The sequence below is a fragment of the Oenanthe melanoleuca genome, chromosome 3 (genome assembly GCF_029582105.1).
Source record: "Oenanthe melanoleuca isolate GR-GAL-2019-014 chromosome 3, OMel1.0, whole genome shotgun sequence".
Classification (NCBI taxonomy): Eukaryota; Metazoa; Chordata; class Aves; order Passeriformes; family Muscicapidae; genus Oenanthe; species Oenanthe melanoleuca.
Window position 1 is genome coordinate 13,144,367 of NC_079336.1, and position 20,067 is coordinate 13,164,433.

At 40.3% G+C, this 20,067-nt stretch overlaps 1 protein-coding gene across 4 annotated transcripts in view; it reads right to left on the reverse strand.

Annotated features, from left to right (window-relative positions):
• LPIN1 (lipin 1) overlaps window positions 1-20,067 on the reverse strand; it is an 80,460-nt gene that overhangs the window by 30,665 nt on the left and 29,728 nt on the right. For 3 of the 4 annotated variants that reach the window (XM_056487792.1, XM_056487791.1, XM_056487793.1), the window contains 5 exons: window positions 9,807-10,007; window positions 8,418-8,513; window positions 6,843-7,180; window positions 6,364-6,483; window positions 228-357 (listed from right to left, as the gene is read on the reverse strand). In XM_056487792.1, the coding sequence (XP_056343767.1) occupies window positions 228-357; window positions 6,364-6,483; window positions 6,843-7,180; window positions 8,418-8,513; window positions 9,807-10,007 (885 nt within the window). Of the gene's footprint in view, window positions 1-227; window positions 358-6,363; window positions 6,484-6,842; window positions 7,181-8,417; window positions 8,514-9,806; window positions 10,008-19,563; window positions 19,669-20,067 lie in introns of those variants that run through there. The other variant, XM_056487794.1, reaches the window with a different exon arrangement.

Below are 20,067 nucleotides of genomic sequence, written 5' to 3' on the forward strand. Positions count from 1 at the left end.
ACTTCTTCATTTTCTACTGTGTATCATCATTATTGAGAATATCCATGCTAAAAGGTACTTTCCTATTCCTCCTATGGAGTTAGATTTGATTCTCTTACATAAAATACTGTAATTTTATGTAAAATCAGGATCCATTTCCTCTTCAAAAGTCTGCAGTAGACCAAGCACATGTGCCCTAATAAAGCACAAGAGATGCTAGCAGGAATTAAAGAACTTATGTTGGATACCTTTGCAGCCTGGGGTAGCTCCCCCCATGCCCAGTGCATGTGGGGATTATCCTTCAGTCCACTTCTGTCTGTAGGTTTACTGACTAATTCTGAGTCACTTTGAGGAGTAGGAGGACGTGAATCTGATGCGCTAAAGAAAAACACAAAAAAAATGTTACAAAAGTAACCACAACAAACCTAGCCCTTCCCAAACTGATGTCCATCAATACAAGGAATTGAAGACTGAAATAATCAAGAGTCAACTGAAAGTATGAAAGCATAGAAAAATAGTTTAAAAAGTTCAGGATCCTCTTACACTGGCATTCAGAGGTCTCATCCCTTTTTCAGTAAGTGCTGTCAGAGAAGTAGTATTTGAGAAGCTGAAAGAGATAGAAGAACACTGGACTTGAACATTTTAGGAGGATTTTTGTTTTTCTGCTTGGAGAAAAGAATGGGGGTGGTACTAGGAGCAGCAGATGAACAGATGTTAGTATTGTTATAGTGCATGCAAAGTGCAGAAATCACTCACATCAACACTTTATCTTGACTAAGCAACACTTTAATCTAAGAAATCCAGTTGACTCCTTTCTAACTTGTTCTGTTCAACCATTAGATGGATGTTTATAAAGAAACAGCAGGAGAGCTACATAAAGTATTTGAGCCCTTTTAGTTGAAACATATTTAGCTGTTTGTTTTGATAATTACTTCATAATAAATATTTATAAATTAATTTGTAAATTATCATCTTAGAGCATATTTTTAATGTGGTGAAGTCAAGAATGTGATGTCAAGTCAGTCATTAACAAATAAGGAATCACTAATTTCAATGACAGAAGGAAAAATTTAGATTATCTGCTCTGCTTTTCTGCAGAACACAGGTAATAGAATTTCCCCCAGAACCTCCTGAACAAAGATTGCAGTTTTTTATCTGAGCTGCCAACATGTCTTGATACACTCATCCAATCCTGATTTAAATACTAAAAGCAACAAAAGAATCCACAACATTCCTAAATCAAAGGTCCAAACTGAGTTACTTCCATTCTCAAAAACAAAGGGCTTTCATCTCATGAACTGCCTAATGCAACAGCCAAGCGCAGGGTGAGTTAAGGCAACAGGGTGGGCAGAGAATGGACTGAGAGCAGCCCTAGGAAGAATTACTTGAGGATGTTTGTGGAAAAAAGCTGAGAAGATGGTGAAGAACTGGCACAGGTTGCCCAGAGAAGTTGTGAACTTCCCATCCCTGAAGAACAGACTGAATGGGGCTCTGAACAATCCAGCCTAGTGGAAGAGATCCCTGCCCATAGCAGGAGGGTTTCAACAAGAGAATCTTACAGGTCCCTTCCAACCTAAATCATGCTGTGATTCTACAGCTCTATGAAAGAACCGAACTTGTTTGGATATTCAGTTTATTCAGAAAAATATAAAGGAGAAATCAAACATGAAGAATTTATATAAAGGTAGAATTACAGAATGGTTTGGCTGGAAGGAATCATCTAGTCCAACCACCCTGCCATGAGACTCAAAGTCCCATAGGTCACTCAAAGTCCCATAGAGCCTGGCCTTGAACACTCCTAGGGATGGGGTATCCACAAATTTTCATGGCAACCTATTCCAATGCCTCAACACCTCCACAGTGAAGAATTTCTTGCCAGAAGTCCAAGCTTCAGTTCAAAGCCATTGCTCCTTGTCCTGTCACTTACATGCCCCTGTGAAAAGTCCCTCTCCCTTTTAGCTAATGGAAAGTGTTGTAAAGTTTCCCCTTTTCAATGTTCTGTAGAGCCAGCTCATAGGGAATCCACTGATCACAGCAAAATAATTACTTCACATTCACATCTGAAATAACAGCAACCTAATCATCTCCATTATTCACTGTTTTGATCTAAGCAGTAAAATACACTTTGAACATGCACAGATACTAGGACATTTTAGCTACAGATATTTATGTTACCTAATTAAATTAAATTTATAAGCCATCTTCTTAAGGCCTGAGAATTTCAAATTTTTTATCAGTCCTTAGGGTATAACCTATAATTTGACAGATGAAGCAATCAATACAGTGCAATTTTAAAAGTATTTTCAAGCTCTAAGGATTCAAGAAAGGCCTGGTGGGTTTTTCATCAACTTCTAAATCTTACACTGAAAAGTCTGTAGGATTTGCAGTATGTTACATACTTAGAGGCCATTGAAACCTTGGAAATCAGCAGTTTGAGCATTTCAGAAAATCTCAGTAGGCAATAATGCTGCTACTGCTGCTTTAAGCCTAAAATATCTAGACTTAAGGAAGCCTTGTCACTTCATGTCTTACTTATCCTGTGCACTACAGACATTTTAACCTCCAAGATATCTATTGTTTACTCAGAAAAATCTTCAACTTGTCTTTGCTCAGCCCAAGTTCACTTACTCAGACACCCTGAGAGAACAGAGGTATTGCTTCACTTGGGTAGAACCTCTGCATTTTGCAGTAAGAAAACATATTTGGGGTGGAGGGCAACCTGGAGTTCTCCATAATTTTCCCTGAAAATACAGGTCCCTTGTACACACAGCTGAGTGGAGAAGAGCCTGAGCTGTTACTCAGCACCAGGATTTATATTCTGAGACACACAATGAAAGTACCAGAAACATGGCACTCACATATGTGTGTATGCTAAAGCAGGCAGAGCTCTGCTCTGCGAAGGTTCTTGCTGCAACTGCTGCCCAATGATCTGGGTTTGCCTTGGGCTGAGCTGTGTCTTACAGTTCCTGTGTCCTCAAGTTATGCACTGACTCAGCCCAGCTGAAATTCCCTTGCCTTGCACAGATTGCTGAGACACTGCAGATCAAACCAGAGCCACCCATCCTGTCAACACTAGACAAGAAGGAAGGGAAACTTCAGGTATTTAGATTGGCATCTCTGACTCACATCCCACAGATGCTGAATATTTGTGTCACAGTCCTGTGTATTCCTTAACAGCTATGATTGCACTTAATCCAATCTAATGACAAAGAACAAGGAACTTGGCCTGTGGTTGGCAGCTCTGCAATAACAGACCACAATGACCTTTGCAGTGTTTTCCACTGAAAGCAAAGAGATCCCTGAAAAAGCAGCAATGGGACCCAAGAAAAAGTCCTGTCTTGTGTGACGAAAAATATGGGAGGATGTTTTGTAAGGACAGTGCTGAAGGCAATCTTCCCCAATGAATTACAGCTGTACTGATTAACAAGGAGTGAAAAGAGCTGTGCCTGCTCAAGGAGGATGGGGGTTATAAGAGATTGGGTTAGCTGGTTGAGAAGTAGATAGAGTCTGCTGGCTGTGAGGGGGAAGGAACGTGTGGTCATGCATGGGCCAGACAAGTTAAGATGCTATGTGAGGGACAGACAGGGTTAGGTGGCTGGGTAAAGGATGGGTTGGGATTAGCCAGTCATGAAAAAGGAAACCTTCTGAGAGAAGAAGGAAAGGAGTCAGTGCTGTGTACAGTTGCCTGAGAGAAGGCATGAAAAGCTTTTAATAAAGGACTGATGATGGTACTAGTTGTGTCTGTCTTGATAATTGCAACAGAAAAATACCTGGAATAAAAATGTTCAGAAGGAAAGAGGCCTACCTCATGCACATGTCATAGCAATGACTGAGAGCTTCTGAACCTCCTCTTAGGTGGCAATAATAGCATTCCTTATTTCCCACAGAGGGGAAAAAAAATTGCTGAAAGACCCACTGAGCATTTCTTATCTTAATGGCTGCAAACACAGAGCCTCATGCAGACAAGTTGCTGCAGCACTTTGAATGTCTACCAAGCCTGTAAGACAGGTGAACTCCAGAGCCAAGTTCATGGAGCCACCTAGGACACATCACTGCTCCATCCCAACCTGTGCTCCTGCCCTTCTTTGCCATGAGAACATGCTGAAAGTAAGTTTTGAATATCCCAGGACCTTACTTTGAGTTGGTGCCACAACATGGTTAGGTTAAAGAGGGCAGACCTAGAAGCTGGGAAAATCTCAAGATTATCAGTCTTGACATGGCTTTAGGCACCTAGTATGGCAACTATGTTGATATAAGCTATGAGTAATATAGCCTGATGTATTTTTCAAAGCTTTCCCAGATTAATGGAGACTTGTAGACGTTGTATTCTACTACATTAATGTTTTTAATGCTGCTGTGACCTCTCTCCATTGACTTGATAGAGTGAAAGAGCTTGACTGCAGAATCTTGAGACTTCTTGAATTTAAGATAACACAAAGTGTCTGTATACACTTTTAACTATGGAAAAGAGGAATCCTACACTATTGTGAAGGCTTAGTCTGTCTCCTGAACCTTAACCAAGATGTGTTATCTACTGTGTCATCTTTACTCTGCAAGGTTTTCCCCTTGCTGCAATCCAACATACAGAAAGTCTTTCCCCCCACCTCCCCAAACCATGAAACAAAGGAGAGCAGTCTTCTTTTAGCACTGGGCTCCTCCCATTACAAGATCTGCATCTTTTATTGCTCAACCTGTGGTTTTTGTTTTGCTTTTATTTTAGCAATCTATGCACAAGCAAACAACTCAGGAAAACCATGGGCTAAAAATGTCATTAAAATATATACTGATTGTAAAAAGCTATGTGGAAATGTCAGTCTTCAGAGGAATTAATTCACTAGCTAAGTTCTTCCTTTTTGGGGTTTTCATCATCTTAATGAACTTGATTTTTAACCCAGGCTTTCATTGGCATGATTTTATATCAGCCATCCTATTTTAATGGATGATTGATCAAGGTAACTTACCTCTACTCAATGCACACAAAGAAGCAAGCAGAGAAAGTGGTTTCCAATGTCACTTTCAAAGTGTCTGTGTTAGTAATAAGTACGCTTATAAATTCAACAGCAGTTAACACAGTCTTAATGTGTTAAAGGTGTATTAAAGTGTTAAAAGGATTAAAAAGCAGTCCATAAAAGAGGGAGGACAACTGTTCTACCTGTCTGGAAGAGAAAAGTGAGAAGATTGTTGAGGACAAGAGTTAGACAGGCCTCCATCTGCTGACACAGTGAGGAGAGTGGTTTGCCCTGTGCAATCTATAGCCTTACTGGGCAGCAGAGCATGTTGGGAGAAAGAAAGACAGGGTGTCATTATGTTCACAAGTTCTGATTAACATAAACTCTTTGTGCATTAGTTATACAAATGCTGAATTTACATTGAGAGTTTTCAAAATCCAGGATACTGCAATCAAGAAACAAACAGAATACACAGTTCCAAAAGCCATTGGAAGGGCAGGGTATTGACAAATGTTATCAGCAGCCTGGTGAAGTCAATCACATTAAGCTATACAGCCACTGGAGAACATTTCTTCCAGAATGCAATTCAAAACAGTTCAATTTCACCATGGCCCTGAAATAATCTCCTCACTCCCTTCCTCTGCCCCTCAACTACAGAGGCAGAATATTGAGATTAGAGTTCTTAGAACAAGGTCTGGTGACTATTGCTGCACTCCAGCAGTCTGCATGGGGGACATGAAGCACACGAGTGTGGGGCACACACACAGACTAACTGGCATTACACTGAAATGCATTTAGCAAAAAATTGTCCCTTTTTGACAGACACAAAAAGGGAGGTCCAAACAGCTCTGTTTTCACATGAAAGGTACACACATGCACACAGCTCTGCTCTCACATGAAAGGTACACACATGCACACAAGTACACATACAGGAAAAAGTCCTGTATGTGTTATTTTCACACAGTAAATATATTTATATTAAAAGCAACATGAACAGCTCTTATTTGTTTAAAAAAATCTTGTTTGTATATATTAACTCCTATCTGGGAAATTCTTAAAAGGATTACATTTAAAGTACTGAAGACTTATAAGCCTACATTCACCAAAGCCCTTACAGGGTGTGTGCATCAGGCAAATATTCAGATTTTACAAAACATTCATCTTCTCTACAGTATTTATATGCAAACACTGACATTAACAGCAGAATTTATGAACCTGCATTTGTATGTATGCACTTGCTGCATCAAAGATGAAGCCAAACTGATGCTGTGGTACATTATCTTATTGCAAATATAAAAGCATTTATCTTAATGATCAATGACCATGTTTGATATCAAAACCTTCATTAAGATTTCACATAGTACTTGCATAGAAGACACTGATGGAACAATTAAAATTAGGGTATTATCTAGAACTGTATTATCAGAAAAAGTACCTTTGAAGAGGTGACCATTCTCCATCTGAATGAGGATAAGGTGCAGACTGAGAAAGCACAGAAACTGCAGGAGCCTTTATGTCAGGTACATCATCAACAAACACATCTGGAACAGGGATCCTAAATAGAGGGAAAGAAGTGACATTTAAAAAAACCTACTTGCTTGCTGAATTTCCATATACCTCAGCTAACAAACCCTATCACAGAGAAGAATTAGTATAACCTGAACTAAAAGGAGATAAAGAAATGATATCTGATTCAAACCATCTAGTTCACACCACCACAGAGAATTCTTATGTTTTAATGTCATTTTCATTACTTTAAGTACTAACATTCCCAATAGCCTTCTAGCCTAAAGCTTTATTTTTAAAGTAACACCTACATCAGCCATATATTCTGACTTAGAAATTGCTGCTAGAAGGCATGGACTGGAACATTAACCTAGGTTTTCACTACATATCTCAATCCCACTATGATACCTTGAATTGTCCAACGGCTCTTTTTCTTCCTCTGAGCTAATCTCTATGGGAAACATGTCTTCATCTTCTGATGTGTCTCCATGTGTGTCTTCTCTTTTCAAGCTGTCTATTTTATGAGTTGACTTCCTCCTCTTCTTCCTCCTTTTTTTCACAGAGCTACAGACTGGAGATGTTTCATTAGAAGGCTGGGATCCATGGGCTTGGGGTGGGACTTGTGAGGATGCACTGGGATCCAGGTTTCGTATCCTGTCTATGGAATTCCTCTTCAGCTGGGATTCCATTAAGGCAGTCCCCTCAGACAGAATGGGAGATGTGGAGAGATGATAAGGAATTACCTCCTGAAAAAGAAAAAATTTAAACCATAAAACATGTTACCTCTTTCACCAGTCATAAAACTGGTTTTAAGACCTATGCACAAAATCTAAGTTACCAAAATCTAAGTATTTACTCCTCAGAAAAATAATAAGGATTAGACATCTGGATGCTCATTATGTTCCTATGGCATATGGAAATTTTTCCATAGCTGCATCTCCTTAGACAAACGAGGGACAATATTCTTAATACAGCATTCTGTGAGCATCTAATATTGGCCAGCTTGCACTGTAAGTCCACCTCATATACGATACAGAGCAGAAACAAAATCTCAGTTTAGAACCTGAACATTTTGTAAAGTACAATTCCTCTTCACAACACATGATGACAGATAGTAATCAGGTCAATGGTTTATAATTAGGTCACACAAACACTCTACTATTCAGTCATATATATACATCTCTAGACATTCATGGAATTACTTCCAGCAGTTTTCAGCCACCAAATAACTATTACCACACAAAAATTTTAAAAATAAAGGTACAGAGATGCACATTCAGAAAGCTTTCACCTGAAACTAGTAATATCATACTCAACACACACCTATTCTACTCTGGACAGTGACAAAAATTATTTGGGATATCTGAAGAGAAATGCCTGCAAAAATTTTCTTACATTACGTGTGGACTACTCAAAGTTACTGTGACTATAATTTATTTGGACCAGTATTTAATCACAGCTCAACAGAAGACATTCTCATTTAAACACAGCACCACATGAATAATAGTTGTGAGATCATGTTTATGAGGAGCACCAGAATTAATGTGTCCACAGATGTTTATGGAGCATGTGCACTTTTACTGGAAGTCTCGTGCATATGTTCAAATTAAAGATTTCTACAAAAAACATTAACCTCTTGCACACAACCTTGAAGCATGTGAACTTTGTAGTTGCCATTTCTGTTCACACACTGGTATGCACATGATTTATTTTTCATTTATGTAGTTATCCTCAGCTTTTTCAAACCTCAGTAATTAAAAAAAACCAACATAGTAACAGCAAGCATTAAATTTCCATAACAGAAAATTGTCCAGAAATTTTCAAAGCTATAAAATAAAAGTATATTTTTCAACAAGATTCCTAAACTCAAAACTGATTCAGAAAAGCAGGCATTTGATTTTAATTATTAATTAAATTTAAATTAAATAAATTAAATTAAAATTAAATAAAATTAATTAAATTAGAAGTAGTTTATAGTCTTACCTGATCATTATCCATCTCCTGCACAAAAAAGGCCTCCCCATTGTCTCCTAGTTTCATGTGCAAATCTACAGCCTCTCCATTGATTTCTATGTCAACCTGGAAGAAAATAAATATATTCTCATATGGAAAGAAAGTCCTGCTGCTGACATTGGACAAATGCTTCTCAGGAAAGCATTATAATGGAAACCTTATAATAAACTAAGAAATAGTGACCTACTCTGTTTCTTTCAGTATCCCTTCACAAAGCAATTGATTCACAATTGCAAAAATGTTTTTCTAACTTGTTCAGCTCATTGATAACCTTCTCCTCTACTCAGGAAGGTTTATAGACATCACATAAAGTTTTGAATCTTTTAAAATGTCATTCTGAATGCTTCACTTGCCAAACAAATCTATTTGCTCTTTTAATTCATAGCCTATTTTTAAATTGCGCTAGAATTCTTCCAAATGCAAATTCTTAATGTTGTCTTTGAATTCGTTAGAGACTTCTCTTTACACTATGAGAAGCACAAATGAGAAAAATAATTTTACATTCAACTCCTGTGTCTGTTCCTTCCACATACTTATCATATCACTGCATAGTCCTAACTATTTCCATTTCTTCTCAGCAGGATCTCCCTCTCTTTGACTATAACCATGCTTGCCACCAACTCCATTTTTACTTTAAATTTTTTGGAGACTTGCACAAATCTACATTTATGTTATATTTCAAGACACAATACACCACTGGCACAGTAACATTTTTTAACTTTTACCAATTCTAAATATTGGAATTTCCTTCTGATCAAAGTAAGAATTGAACAATGTCCATGCTGACTTTAGGATCTTCCTGCTGAGAATTCTAGCTACTTTAGAACCTAGACTATATGGAATTACAAATTACTTCCTAAAATAATCTGTCACACTGGTGACTTCACATGTTATACACTGCCAGGTTGCTCAGCCTAGTTACATTTATTTCAAGGTTCTCAATGTTTTTTCTAGCTTCAATTAACCTCAAGGTTATATTATCTGAAAATATTACTTCACTAATATCTCCATTTTTGGAACTATCATTGAACATGTCAAAGAAAGAGGTTTTAATAGTCACTAATGAAATTTAGTATAGATTCAAATTAGGACATTCGAAATTTTGCTTTATTGAACACAAATGTTACAAATTTCATGGCTAGTTTTGTTTTTTATTACAGTCAATATCTTACATATTATGCTGTGAACTGCAAGAGTCAGTAACAACCATTTTAACTGAAGCTTGTATTAATTCAGGCTCTTTTTATAAAGAGTATCTATAGAAAACCTCAACTAGCAGACCAAAGAACATTCAGTAACTTCCATGCTGTTATGGTTAACTCACAGACAGGACATATAAAAATTGTCACATTTTCTTACCACTTTCTCCCTGGAACGCAGAACTCCCATTTTCCCGAAGCGAACGTGGAAAGGGGAACACTGTAGATTTCCATCTGGCTGACGTACAACAATGATATCTATACATCCTGACAGTGTGGCTGGGTTTAGACCCTTATAGAGCTCCTTCACAGTTACAAACACTTGCCCTGCTAGCTGTCCTACGTAATTCATGGTTTGGACCTGAAAGACAAAAGGAGAAACAAATTGGATCTTGATCCCTGCTTTGTATTTTAGAGACATTTGAGAGATGGAGAATCCTGCAGTTGGGGTATTCTCCTGTTTCACAAATTAAAAATTTTGCACAAAATCATGATTTTTCATCAAATTTATTTGCAGCATGTTTGTAGAGAGCTATTAAAAGACAAAAGGGACCTCATAAGTCAGAAAATTGCAACAACTTCCAAAAGGTCATTACAATCAGTTGCATTCAAAACCACGGTCAGACTTTGAGACTCTGAAGCTCATAAATGTCTCCAATTAACTCTGAAGAGAAAAACATTACTTCCAGAAAACACCTCTTCCTATCATTTATTGTGCCCTCAACACAAGAAATACTTTTCTCATGTATTTCCACTTATTTCCAGGCTTTTGAGGGCAGGGCAAGTGAATAGTTTTAAGCATATCTAATTTTACACTACACTAAAGACAAAGACTATTTTCCCATCTTACAGTGATTTCTCCCATTAAAAGACTATCATAATGCATTCAGACAATAAATATGCATTAAGGATGGACAAGCAACCTTCAACCCATTCAAACATTGTTTTCTAATGCAACTTTGCTGTTCTTGTTACAGCCTTTTCAAACAGTATCTGCAGTTTTATTAAAAATTACAGTTATGTTGATGGTTGATTTGCTTTATTTCCCCTGCTCTTGCATTTATTTAGTATTTAACATTTAGCTTGCTGCTCCCACATTATTAATACCTGCCCTGTTTAATATATTTCACAACATATTTAGTCCCCCAGAAATTACTAACATGCATATGTAGACATGCTTAAAATATAAGAAAGCTTTTCAATGGCTTTCAAAATATAAGTGAATTTAAGCAGATACCTTCCTGAACACCATAGGTTTAAAAGATTTCTAGTGTATATTGGTTTCAGTGGTTTCATCAAAGTCCTGGTGCACGCAGGATAGAGCATAAGACTCACAAGTTCTTTGCTAGGCTGTACTACATCACTGGACACCAATAAAAGAGACAGTGGCAGGGTAGGCAATGCTGAAAATCCCATTGATGGTGATGAGAACAGAACTGAGCTCAGAGCCTGAGACAGTCAATGCACAGCAGCAGCAGCTGCTACAATAGAGACTCTTTCAGCTGTGTTCTTTCATAAACAACAAAAATATATATGAGACAGTGTAAAACGGCTCCAATTTTTAAGTGTGATTTACAGTTATAAACAAAAGACTATTTAAAGAATACCATGAAAGCACTAGAGTAAAAAAATCTGAAAGTAAGGAAATGCTGTAATTAAGGCAGTTTTTTTCCATGCACTGCTGTTCTAATTAACTAATGTTCACCTATGTTTGTTTTTTTCAAAAGTCCCTCCACATTGTGTGGACTGAGGCTTTGCCTTCTCTGTTTCTGTTGCAATACATGGGTCAGGACACAAACTGTGCTCTGAAGGAAGAATTATTTATAGTAGTCATCATTACATTGTCCCTGAAAAACAATCACGGTTTCCCCATCTGACAACTGGGGAGCAGAACCACAAAAAGATTAAGACTAAAACTCTAACTTTAAAAAAATTCTGTCTGATTTTCAAAGTATTCAGTGTTCAAGATGCTGTCATGGTTTAACCCCAGCCAGCAGTAAAGCACTGCACAGTCACTTGCCCACAGCCAATTCCCCATCCTAGCAGGATGGGTGAGGGAATCAGAAAAGTGAAAGTGATAAACTTCATGGGCTGAAATACAGTTCAATGAGACAGAAAGGGGAGAAAGTAATAATAACTACAACAGTAAATTATAATAATACAAATAAAATAATTTCAACATACAAAACAAGTGGTGCCCAATGCAATTGTTCACCACCCACCTACTAATTCCCAGCTATTCCACACGCAGCAGCCCATGGCCAGTTTCTCCCCCAGTTTATATTCTGGGGGTCTACAGTATGGAATATCACTTTGGTCATTTGGGATCAACTGCCCTGGCTGTTTGTCCTCACAACCTCTTATGCTCCTTCAGCCCTGTCACTGGCAGGGCATAAGCCACCAAAAAAATCCTTGACATAATGTAAGCACTGCTCAGGAACACCTAAACCAGCAGTGTGTTACCATTATTCTCATCTTAAATCCCAAACACAGCACTATACCAGCTATTAGGAAGAAACCTCTACCTCAGCCAAAACCAGGCCAGATGTTAACAAATGGAAGAATAATCCCTAAATAGTGTTTGGAGAAGCCTTTCTGCATAGCCCTCAATTCAGGCATCCAGAAAGTGCGACCCACTGAAAAACCAACACACAAAAACTTCACAGCAATTATATTCTTTTCTCCAGCACTGAACTGGTATCAGCACTTCTGGGCTCCTGTTACACACTAGAAACATCCCCTTCCTGAATGCAAATCTAGTGGCAAGCTGTTTCATAGGGAACAGCACTTGAAACTCATACCACACCCTACACTGTGTCACGAACAACAGGTTGGAACAGACCTCTAAAGGTCACCTGGTTCAAACATCTGCCCAAGGCTGCCCACCACCTTGGTCCTGCAGAGTTCTCAGTGTCCTCAGGATGGAGATTTCTCAGCCTTCCTGCTCTCCTGATCCTATCTATCCCTGACCTCAGAGATGAAATTTTCTTCACAATACCTGAGTTTCCCTTGTTGCAGCTTGTGCCACTGCCTCTTGTCCCACCACTGTGCACTTCTATTATCCCAGCTGTTTCCTCTACACCCCCCAAAAAGTAACTGAGTATTCTGAAGAACAAATAAAACTCATTTTCTTGGCCCCAGCTTTTAAGTCATAAGGTCTTGGCTCCCTAATTATCTTCGGGGCCACCATCTAAACTCTTAAAAAAGCTGGCATGACACAGGAACAAATCTAAGTTCAGAAGTCAGCCTCCAGGGCGGCAGATACAAGCAAGCTTTTAAAATTACCCTTTTGCTGTGGAAAAATACTTCAGTTTTTACTGGGGTTTTTTCCAGCCTAAAGCACAAAAACAAACAATTTCTTATTAAGCTAAATTAAATGCAATGGCATCTACAGTTAGGGTCAAAATTACACAGTATAGTTCACCCCAGTTAATGCTTGGTCTGCTGAAATAACAGAATTTCTAGGTGCAAAACAGCCGTGACTTCCTTGGTGGAGAAGGAGCTGCTGGGACAGTACATAAACCCCACTGTTTGGGAGAGTTCTGGACAGACAACCCAAATATGAGGACTCACACATACTCTTTACAAGTTACACCAGCTGGGCTCCTAAAATCCTAAATAGAGAATTTTGCAACTATTCTTGCTCACAACAAATCTTAGCTATTCTGCCTGCCCTGTCTTTGGACACTAAGATTATTTTCACACCCACAAATTTAAAAAGTTGGACACCATCCTCAAGCTCTGAGGCCAAACAGCTCAGCACAGCTTTATTTCATACAGTGGAAATCTCTTATCCCTTAAAAAGTGCCTTAAAAACTGTGAGCTGGTGATGGACACTCCTCTCAAGCTGGGCTGAACCTGGTACCTGCAACAAAGTCATTGTGGAATTAAAAGACAGACTGAGAGACTGATCATATAAATTCCACTTCCCTAAGAAACTAACAAAAATGGGCTTGTTTTTCAAATGTAGGCAACAAAAAATACTGTAGTTAAAATGGGGAAGAGTTCAGAAATTAGACTCTGATGTTTGTAGGCCCTCTATCCTACCTTTTATACATGCCAACCAAAGCTGAGATTGTCTGGAGTCTGAGGTTTGTTAAGTTTGTACTCTGAACCTAAAGTTGGTCCATGCCATGTCAGCACTCCAGGAAACCAACACTCCACAAACCCCAGAGGGACTGGATGTGGTTTTGGAGCAATACTTCACTCTGGCCACTCCAAGAAGTCTTTCACTTACTGACAGGCAGCAGCAACTTCAGCAGTAAACATCAGTTTACATCATGGGTAAAACCCCCAGGGCCTGCCTGTTCATTATACTCAGTTTAGTAAAACTCTTGTTCTCACACCATGCTGGTGGACACAGCACAGAATATTTTTTCGTGCTGGGAAAATTCAGAATCCTTTGATTAAGCTTGCAAGTGAGAACAGTCTGTACACTGCTTCTGTCAGGATTCTCAAATGGTTTGAGTTCTGTTCTTTGCCAGAAGACACTTCTCAGCTCTAGATTTTGCATGTATTATAAAATTAAAGGTATTGTCTAGGATTTACATTTTTAATGTAAATCTAATTAGCATCACCTTCCAGAAAGCCTAGAAAATTTCCAACTCTTTTGTTTGTTAAAGACAGCAGCCATTTTTTTAAATTAATCATCATGTGGAAAAATAAGTCAAAAAATAAATAGTTAGGTGATACCCCTTATTACTTAACTGATTTATTCATTTAGCAAACATTGACCTAACAAAATTAGTTCTTTAAAGTCCCACCCTTCTGGATGCCACAGTAAGATCAAACACACTGTCATCTAGATAATCCACTTCTTTCATACAGGTGCACCAGACTATGTCCTAATTCCACTGGAAAAACCAGTAATTGTACCCCTTGTGGCACAGTTTCAGTTGTTTGTTTTAATGGGGATTTTTTTACAGCTCAGCTCTTTCCCTTACCATTTCATCTTTCTTTATTGCATTTTTCAAAATAAAATACTGAAAATCATAGGAACCAAGGGCCTTTTTTCCTGCCTGTTGTTTCATCAGGTGCCACAACATTAATGAATAATAGATTAGATATCCACACATATTGAAATTACTAAGGGATGCAAGTGCTATTCAACATGCTTTAAAAACAGGTGACTTAGGTGGCTGTAAGGGTAATTAAAAAGTGAAACACATTTCCTCTGAAAGATTTGAAATTTCCAGTGCAGAACATTTTGTAAACAGGACAAACATTTGCTGGGATTGGTTTAAGAACAGGCAACTGCAACCTTTGGGAAAGACATTGCATTTACAAGGCACTAAGCCAACCCATGTCCCACCACAGACCTGACCATGACAGCCTGGACATCTCTACTGAATCTATTTAAATTTCAAAGTCTGCTTCTTTTAGGCACAGGCCAATAAGCACTCTCCCAACAATTCCAAGGCACAGCTAAGGAGATCTAAGATGGACTGGGCACTACTCCCATGGCCAGTTTGGATGGAGCCACCTTCTTTTAAAGCTTTATAGAGCTTTATAGAATAGATGGTGCTGGCTGGTCTGGTCACCAAGAATGAGCTTTGGCAACATTTAGGTGTCTTTCAGCCCCTTTTCTAAGGCTCTATGGATATGATTGTGCACTGGCTTTTTAGGCCAGGAAAGGAAGATTTGCAGCAATGCTAAACATAACACAAACAAAAAAAAACTAACAAAAAAAACCCCACAAAAATGCAGACACATATTTCAGTTACACTTTTAATACCTGATATGATGATGAGACCCTGGTCCATAGCTAAAGTGATGGGCATAAGCACAAAACAAATCAACTTTCCTCCTAAGAACATCCATATAAGTTGTGAAATGGTGAAGATAAAAATTGATGGGCCAGTGTTCAGTTAAAATGCATCACTGCTGCTCTGCTGCTGACACTGAAATTGTGACAATTTTACAAACCTGGTCCACCTGGTCCCTTGACCTGCCCTTGGTTTCTGTTTTGAAGATGTAAAGCTTGAGAGAGACCAGACTGTATTTGGGAATCAGACTGTGGCCCCTTCAAGAAAATTATTCTTCATTTACAAAAAAATAATAAGTAAATTATAATACTTCAAAGTCAGTGCTTATTAACACTCTTTTACTGCATATCAAATATGCTTTTTCTTGACTCTCAAACAATTCAGTTTTGTCTGCAGAGCTGAACACTTAATCCCTCTACTGCAACTAATGGAATTTTACTATTGACATATTCTTTACCATGAAAACAGTTTCAGAGGTTATGTTCTAAAAAAAGAATAATGAGAAAAAGGTAGGGGAGATAAGAAAGTATTTCAGATTAAGATTCTCTAGATTAATATTTTCAAAATTAAGCTTAACCCTTCATGTCTGTGCGACAACCATAGTAATGTTGACTTCTTAATTATAAAAGCTCTTAATAACTATCATTCTATTATTTTTAAACATGTACTTTTGTTTATTAGTAAGCTGTCAACACACTGTAAAAGTCACTAAAGCTGTTTTGATCATCTCATTCAAATCCCTTAGTATTTTAAACCATATCAGGTAGGAAACTGAAAATCATTAAGAACTCTCAAAAGCCTTTTTCTTAATTATTTGTGAGTTCCTACATCAATCCAACCTAAAGTCACTGCCATTAATTCCCACCCTACCTTTCTGAGAAAATGTCCAGGCAGAACGCCAAAGTTGTGCATTTTTCAGAGCAAAATCAGAGCCTGGATTGACTTTCTCTAGAGGAGCCCTGAAGACATTGCACAGGACTTTGGGAGACTTCAGTTTAGAGCTCTACTTTCCCACAAGATCCCTACACAATTTTGGGCAAGTCACTGAGGCTTTTGTCTCAGAGGGTGTTAACTCCCACTGGTTTCAAGTAGGGTCTACCACTGTGGCTATATCCCAACTGCAGCAGGCCAAGCTCACCCAAGAGAGACATAGACAAGCACTCTCCATGCATATTCTTCTTTCCTGGCAAAGGAAACCTGTACACATGACCTGAAAGGGAGCCATAAGCAGCCATGACCCCAATTTGGACAAGCTGCTGAGAGAGAACTCCAGAGCACTCTGCTGAGCAGTGTTACTTTGTTTGTGCTGTAAATAGGAGGGCAAACTCTGTCCAAGTCTGATTATACTCACATTTGTTCCAGACTTCCCCATAGTCACAGCTGCATGGAACAGACCACATTCCTGCAGGTGATCTGGCAGTAAGTCTGGTCAGTTGGGAGACAGGTGCAGTTCACTTGTATGTCCCACATCAGAAAGCAAAATTCAGCCTGTGGCTGGCTCTACACCAGAGTAAGAGCATTGTGCTTCCTGCCAGTCAAACCTCCACAAATATTTCAGGCTTGGGATTATTCTGGGCTTAATTCTATTAGGAACTATTTGACTTCTATTCCAAGTTACCCAAGGCCAGTGCCAAAAATTGTGGCTTCTTACAACAGTCAGAGAGTCAAATGGATCAAATATCAAACTCATCTTCCAAGCTCCCATCCCTCTAAGAGCCTAGCCACCCACTCACACTCACTCACAGTCATGGACTCTGAATATGAGATGACTATTCCTCTAGTTCTGACATTGCACTATATTTCAAATAGTTAAAACTTTACTGGGTGCAATACTTCATGAATTCCCTGCAAAGGACAGAATATTTTCTTGGGAACAGCTAAAATCAAAATTTCAAACTGAAGAGTCAAAACTTGCCTGCAATGAATCCCTGTGTTCAAATAAAGGGAGAACTGACCCATAGCCCCACAATCAGGGTATCAAACTGGTACCCAAGAGTCCAGGAGAATTATTTCAAGGCCAACTAAAGGGTACAACCACAGCCCCCTTACCAACCTCCCAACTGCACATTCCCCTGTCTCTAAAATCTTGCCCTTGTGTCAGCACTGAAAAGTAACACCACTAAAGACAGAAAAAATAATTTCCAGCTAAATCAATGGGATGACCAGACTCACCACATACCCACACAATTGCTACTACCAAAGAAAAAGAGAAACCAAGAGTCAGCAGAGGGGCACAGTACAAGAGACACCTCTACTGAAATTCCAGGCAGTCCTGAAATCACATCTCAAGACTCATCTACTCCTTCCCCAGAGATTTCTTGGGAGACCTTCCACATTTCCCTTGGTCTTGTTGTACCTTAATTTCCCAACTGTACAGTGTTTCCCTCCTCATGGAGACACTTTGAGGGAATGTACAGAAGGAGTGAGACCCCTTTGGACTGACCCTGCATAATGGAGTTCAAATTTTACAACAAATTGAAAAGTACAAACTGATGCCTGAAACCAAGAACTTTTACAGTAGCTGAAGAATTTGTGGTAACTCATGTACTGTGCTGCCCTGTGTTACTGTTCTGATGTCAGTGAGGGAACATAAATCAGAGTGGAAAAACAGCAGCAGCTCCACTCTATACAGACACCTCACATGACTTGGCATGCTTTCTCTCAGCAGGATTGAAAAACAAATTTGTTCATTGGATTCTATATTTTCTGCATTTTTAGAGTTTAAAGTAAGCCTTTACAGTATTTCAACTGGTTTTGATGACTGTTCTGTATGTTCATATGTTCACAGATAAACAAATCTGTACATCTGCACATGGTCAGGTATGGAAAAGGGTCAAAGACTAAAACTTGCCCAATTCCTTTACAAACAGGCACCACTGCAGGTATTATCAGGTAGTCTATATCTTCATCAGTGACCTGGAGCTATAAGAAAAGCAGAAAGTATCTAAAACCACTGGAAGTATTTCCATGGCTTTATGCCTAAAATCATAACATTTATGTTGAGCATTTTCCATCTGATTTCCTTCACTGTCTCCCCATTTTTTCTCCAGTTCTCTTCATGGAAGCAGGCCCATTTTACTGTAATAGGAGTTCACCTGTCTAACTTCTAACCATGCACTGATGACAACAAAATCTTATGTATGTACACTAAGCATTTACCAGTGTTTGCTTCCTGAGACAGCAGAGGGAGGGACACAGATAAAGCTATCCAGAAAATAAACCATTTCAAAACACCCTCCAGACTGGGAGCCAAAAGATTCATCAAGGCTTATGACTTTTCCTGTGAAAAGAAAAATGATCTGCAACATCAAAGCTGGGATATTACCTCTACGCAATTCCTCTGTATGACAAATATAACAACATTCCACTGTTTTGTCTCCTCCCCACAAGACACATTTGCTTTTAGTTTTGCTTCTTGAAGGTAGAGAAGATATTCAAATCAACAGAAGAGTAATTAAGTGGTGAGAGGGGTAACACAAATGAAATACAAAATATCTGAAAGTTTAGTTTCCTGCGTAGCCATTGCACTGCTGCTAGCCAGGCCATGTCATTAAATCCCTCTGTCCTGTTATTGCTGTCATTATTCAGGCTCAGGGAAAGTATTAGTGAAGCAGGGGCATAATGCAGCGATTTGCATCAGCAGCTGCCCGGCAAAGGGAAGCAAAATTCCTAAAGCCGAAGGGGAAGCAGCAGCAGCAGCACATAGAGGGGCACTGGCCACCACCAGCTCACACAGCTCGGCGGGGACGGACCCCAAGGCGACATCCCCACGCAGGGTGCCTCCCTCTGAAGGGACACCTGGAAAGCATCACATCTGCGCTCTAATCCCGTGCACAAAGCAGCGTCCAGCCACGATGCGCCCAGCAATCCGAGCCAGCTGTCACTGCCCAGAGCCAGGCGGCTCCGCAAGGAAAGGCGGGCAGGGATGCGGGCAGGGGGTGCGGGCAGGGATGCGGGCAGGGATGCGGGCAGGGATGCGGGCAGGGATGCGGGCAGGGAGGCGGACAGCCGTCCGAAGCACAGCCAGGATGCCCAGGCCGGACAGACCCGCTGCCTCCAGCGGCTCCTGGCTTTGCCTTCCCTACCCGCGGGCAGCCGGAGGAGCAAGGGCCTCCCGCCTCCCGCAGCGGCCGCCAGAGCCCCGGCACCCACCTCCGCCGCGGGCCGGCTCCCGCAGCTCCGCTCGCCGCCGCCCGTGTGCCGCCGCGGCCGCGGGGACGCTGCGGGGCCGCTGGGCCGGCCGGCGGTGCCGCCCCGGAGGAGGGCCGGAGGAGGGCCCGGAGCAGCGGCGCGGCCCGGGGAGGGCACAGCGCGGCCCGGGGAAGGCGCGGCGGGGCGGGGGCACAGCGCGGCCCGGCTGCCCTGCCCCGCCCTCCGCCGGGCCCGGAGCTGCCGCAGCCGCCGCGGGCCGGGGCGGGGCCGCGGCTGTGGCGCGGTGTGTGGGGTGATCCGGCGGCCGCTCCGGTTCCTGGCTGGGAAAAACGGAGCGGGGAAAAGAGAGCCGCTCAGCCCAGGCTGAGCAAAGACAGGTCCGTGATAGGCATCGCTTGGGCTGCTAGAGCCCAGCATTCATCGCCGTCAGAAACACGTCTTTCAGCATCAGACTCTTTATCGCTTTAAATAAATGCGATGCGATAAAAAGCGGTTTCCACTGAT